General features: G+C 36.6%; 1 protein-coding gene across 1 annotated transcript; it reads left to right on the top strand.

The window, feature by feature from the left end:
- Positions 1-3,207: 3,207 nt before the first annotated feature.
- Positions 3,208-5,356, top strand: LOC114293294 (Eukaryotic aspartyl protease family protein). Its single transcript, XM_028237332.2, has one exon. The coding sequence runs from the start codon at positions 3,502-3,504 to the stop codon at positions 4,999-5,001; it is 1,500 nt and encodes a 499-aa protein (XP_028093133.2). The 5' UTR covers positions 3,208-3,501; the 3' UTR covers positions 5,002-5,356.
- The last annotated feature ends 266 nt before the right edge of the window (positions 5,357-5,622 follow it).

Genomic DNA, 5,622 nt, shown 5'->3' on the forward strand with positions numbered 1-5,622 from the left:
TTAATATCCATCATTTTTTATAATTACTGTTTTTAATCACCACTGATAGGTTATTTTCTCAAAATTTTATATCTATTAATTAATCTCCATAACATTACTTTATGTTATATTTGTTTGGAATGATTAAAAAGGTTGAATTGGACTAGAAAAAGTACGAAGCTTTACAGATGAGAATTTGTTTCCCAACGAACTTGTAATCTTGCATTTATTTGATAGGAAAATGCGTGAGAGTTCGAATGTGTAGAGCTCGAATGGCTCGAAAATATTATCTTACCGGCAAGAGAATCAAAAAACACTCTAAAACGACGTCGTTTTGAGATTTCGAGCCATTCGAGCCATTTGATTTTCGAGCAACGTAGCAGTGCCGTATTTGATAGTACTAGCAATCTGAATTGAATTGTTATTTTTTTCATATGGAGATTATCGGATATAATGTTGGGATTATTAGTCTCTTTCTTTAATTTATTTTACCTTCACAAACAAATGATAAAAAATGATCTTTCAAATTTTATTTCACTCAAATCAAACAAACTGATAATACATACTCAATTAGTAGTTTTACAGCTGTTAGATGATGCATGCAAATCTGCCATTAGAATTATGTGCCGTTTTGGGAAGAGTAATAAAACGCAACGTTTTTGTTGATATGAAAAAATGCCGAGCCAGCCAAAAACGCAAGAAATGCATTTGGGAAGTGATAAAAACGCTGCCCTGTCAAATTATGTAAATATCCTCCATCATTTCCAAAAAATTGTTAAAACACACACATGAGTAAAATAGTAAAATTTCAAAGTTTGGCAAGGATATTTTGGTCATTTTACTTTGATTTGACATAATAAACAAATATTAACTCAAAAAGTCAAAAATCATCTTTTTATCAACTTTCCAAATCACTTTCTAAAAAAGCCAAAAAGTTTAGTATAAAGTCAAAAGTCAATTTTTTACCAATTTCTCAAAACACCCATGTAACATAATAGTACCTCTATTTATGAGAAGTTATTTGGAGTTCTTGAAATAAAACATGATCAAATGTAATAAGAATGTGGTTGTTTATTGCAACTTATGGCTCTCTTTTTTTTCTTCTTCTTATTCTTGAGAATATGCGTCAAATTGCTTAAGATAGTTTCTGCTTACAATTTATAAATAAAAAATAACTTCAATAATTTTTTTTTTTTATAAAAAAATTGACTATCAAGAAGTAAATGAAGGATATTTTTAATTTGTACTTTTTAATTATTTATTTTTATCTTATAATAAACTGCACCCTATAGGGACAATAGGAGACAAGTTACTTGCAATTAAACGAGTATAAGGCCCAATTTACAATTTTATGCGACTTAACAGGTGCCATTTTCCATTTCCTTTCCTATTTATAGGAAAAGTTTAGTGTACATCCCTTTCAAAAGAGATATATTATATGTATTTTTAATTATATTATTTTTTTAATTATGATATTATTTTAATTATGTCTCAGAAAATTTTTAATCATGGCTTATGTAGTATTTGAATATATATATTTTTTTCTTTTAATTATGACTTAAAAAATATAAAATTATTTCTTTAATAAGATACCTAGGCCCCGTTTGTTTTTGGGGATAAGAGGGGTATTGGGATTAGATTAACTGTGGGTCCCGCTTAATACCCTGTTTGTTTATAGAGATGAGGGCCGGATTGATAAGCCGAACGGCTTCATAGAGGCCTTGCAGAGGTGATTCACAGTCCGCCCTTGATGTTGGTATTCAAAGCTAGTCCGTTGGTATTAGGAGTGTGATTACTTCTTTACCCATTTGTTGCCCTAGCCCTAACTCATCAAAGCAGCAGCAGCAAAAGGGAGAGACAAGAGAAGCTCTTCTTTTTCTTTAGATTTTCAATCTAGTACAGCAATTGAAGTTTCTGGCAAAATTGCAGACCATTTTTTCAGATTTAAGAAAAGAGCTTCTCTTCAGATTTACGATTTCTTTCTCAATTTCAGAAGCTCTTCTTCTCTTCAGATTTTTGCAGATCATTCTTCTTCAGATTTTCAATCTCGTACAGCTCTTCGAATGACTATTCTCTCTCTTTTTCTCTCATTTTATATTTTATTTAATTTTATTTTTTTTAAAATATGGTTGCAGATGATGATACTCTTCCACCGCATGTATATGAAATTCCATCGGATTTATTTGATAGTTTGCTGACATTTTTACCTCCACTGGCCTTGCAAAAGATGCAAGAACAAATGTCAGTTTAAAAAACTTACTCTAATTTCCTCACTTAATTACATATACTAGTTTTTGTAAAGATAAAATTGATTCATTTATTATATCTGTGTACATGAGTTTTATATTTGTTTGGAATTGTGTCACAGGTTTTTAATTTAAATTAGAATGGATGTGATTTTATTTATTTAGGTGTTATGACTTTGCACAGGTATAAGTCCAAATTTAATATTGAGTACAAATTTAGTACAAATTTAATATTAAAAAAAAAGAATAATAATAATATTGAGTACAAATTTATTTATTCTTTACTTGGTATAAGTCTAAATTTAATAATATGCAATAAGGGTATTTGTGGAATTTCACATGGTAAATCTCATCCCTATCTCTCAAAACAAACATGAACTATTACTACTCCATTGGCTATCAAACAAACACAATTTTACTAATCCCCTCACTAACAATCTCCTCACTATTAATCCCCTCACTATCAATTCTCTCCCTTCTATCACTGAAAACAAACGGGCCCTATGATATACATTCAAACAGATGTGTATGGTCTTTCCTCCATTTGTAGCCCAAGCCAGTCTCAAATTTCTAATGGACTGTTTGTTATAGTTTTTGGCATGACCATAATTTATTTTAATTTGAGAATTTGTGTCAGATTATTTGGTGTAATTTTTATTTATAGTATATTAGTTAGAAATAACTTAAATAAATAAATAAATAATAATTATTTAAAAATTGAGACAAGAATACTTTTAATTTCTATTTTTTAATTAGAATAATGTTATATGTACGAATTAATGTACTAACTAGTATACCAATTGATGATATGTCATAATTTAAGAAGTTTTTAGAATTTGTAATGTGATTAATGAGTAGCGTTAATAATAATATCATTATTAATATTGATACACTAATTAATATATTAATTAATACATATAATACTACCATTTTAATTATCAATTTTTAAATTGGAAAAACTTCACCAAACGGGGCCAATGTGCGCGGCAGGAATACAATTTATTCCTTTTTCTCCCCGTCAAGTGATCAATTACAATTAGTGTCTAATAAGCATTGAGAAGATAACAACAACTCCCCCAAACCCCCAAATAAACCTGCAGCCAATGAACCACCAGAAACTTCATCCTCTGCTTCCACTCATTTCCCTTTAAAACCCACCATTATCACTGTCTCTCTCTCTCCATCAAATTCAAACACACACACACTCTCTCTCACTATGTCACATAACCATTGAAGACTTAAAGCTTACTCTGTTTTCAACCACTTCTACACATCCATGGCTTCCTCTTTCTTTTTCATTTTCCTTTCAATCTTCTTACCACTTATTTCTCTATCCTCCTCACAAATCCTACTTCTATCTCTAACGCACTCACTCTCCCCAACACAGTTCAACTCCACCCCTCACCTCCTCAAATCCACCTCCACCCGCTCCTCCACCCGCTTCCACCACCTCCGCCGCCACACCACCCCCCACCACCGCCGCCAAATCTCCCTCCCTCTCTCCCCCGGCAGCGACTACACTCTCTCCTTCTCCCTCGGCTCCAATCCCCCCCAAACCATCTCTCTCTACATGGACACCGGCAGCGACCTCGTCTGGTTCCCCTGCCACCCCTTCCAATGCATCCTCTGCGATGGCAAATACAACCCCTCCACCATTTCCAACCCCGACCCCCTCAATCTCTCTGCCTCTTCCTCACCTGTTTCCTGCAAATCTCCCTCCTGCTCCTCCGCCCACTCCTCCTCTTCCCTCTCCTCCTCCGACCTCTGCGCCGTCGCTCGATGCCCTCTCGAATCAATCGAGATTTCCGATTGCGCCTCCTTCTCTTGCCCACCATTTTACTATGCTTATGGTGATGGAAGCTTAATCGCTCGCCTCTATACCGATAGTTTATCGATACCCATGTCTTCGCCATCGCTGATTATTCGAAATTTCACTTTTGGGTGCGCTCACAGTGCCCTCGGTGAACCTATTGGGGTTGCTGGCTTCGGCCCAGGAGTGCTTTCATTGCCCGCACAGCTCGCTAGCTTCTCTCCCCAACTGGGTAATCAATTCTCTTACTGTTTGGTTTCTCACTCGTTCAATGCGAACCGAGTTCGCCGCCCGAGTCCGCTCATTCTGGGTCGATACTCAGTTGATAATAAGCAGAAACAATTGGGGAACAGTAATGATGATGCTGAGTTTGTGTACACTCCAATGCTTGATAACCCAAAACACCCTTATTTCTACAGCGTCGGACTCGAGGCTGTGACGGTCGGAACGCGGCGGATTCCGGCGCCGGAGAGCTTAAAGAGGGTTGACGGCGGCGGAGACGGCGGCATGGTGGTGGATTCCGGGACTACTTTTACTTTTCTGCCACTGCAACTGTACGAATCGGTGGTGGCTGAGTTCAATCGCCGAGTTGGGAATGTTCACAAACGAGCGAGTCAAATCGAGGATAACACGGGACTCGGTCCGTGTTACTACTTCGATGACTCGGCTGGTGACGTGGCTAAAGTGCCAGCTGTGGTTTTTCATTTCGTGGGGAATTCTAGTGTGGTGCTGCCTAGGAGGAACTATTTTTACGAGTTTTTCAACGGTGGTAATGATGGGAAGGTGAAGAGGAAGGTTGGGTGTGTGATGCTGATGAACGGTGGTGATGATGCTGAGGCGAGTGGGCCCGTGGGGACGCTTGGGAACTACCAGCAACAAGGGTTTGAGGTGGTTTATGATTTGGAGAAGCGTAGGGTTGGGTTTGTGAGGAGGAAGTGCGCATCTTTGTGGGATAGACTGAACTAAAGCTAACTTGCGCCGCCTCTGTGGGTGCGTTGACTTTTCTTTTTTGGGTCGGGTCAAGGCGTGCGGGTTGGGATGGAGGCTTTGACGGGCACGGGTCGGGGGAGTAAGGAGAGTCCAAGTATTGGAATTTGGGTTTTGTACATTTCAATTTTCGCTCCTTGCAATGGTGTAAATTTCAATGTTGATAAGGGACATAAAAAATGATGGTTGTGATGTAAGATTGCAAGAAACGAAAATTGGAGTAAATAAAGCTACGACTTTAAAAAAAAAAAAAAGAGATTGTAAATAGGGACATTAGGATATAAAAAAAGAAAAAATATTTTGAATTGTATAGGAGTTATTTGTGTTTTTTATACTTTTTGAGTGATTGTCTATGCCTTTTAGATTTCGAAATGAACAAGCTAGCCAAGTGTGCATGGATCAAATCTTAAGATGCAATGAGCATTGAGTAATATTAATCCTTGGATTAAAAAAAAAAAATCATTGGATCAAATCTTAATGATTGGATCAAACCAATTTCTTTAAGAACTCTACACCCATTCGTTGGCACTCCCCTTCTCAGAGCCAAATTGAATATGAATGGTACTTTAATACGGATGATACTTAATCTCAAGGGGTTAG

The sequence above is a fragment of the Camellia sinensis genome, chromosome 13 (genome assembly GCF_055761805.1).
Source record: "Camellia sinensis isolate YWXY chromosome 13, ASM5576180v1, whole genome shotgun sequence".
Classification (NCBI taxonomy): Eukaryota; Viridiplantae; Streptophyta; class Magnoliopsida; order Ericales; family Theaceae; genus Camellia; species Camellia sinensis.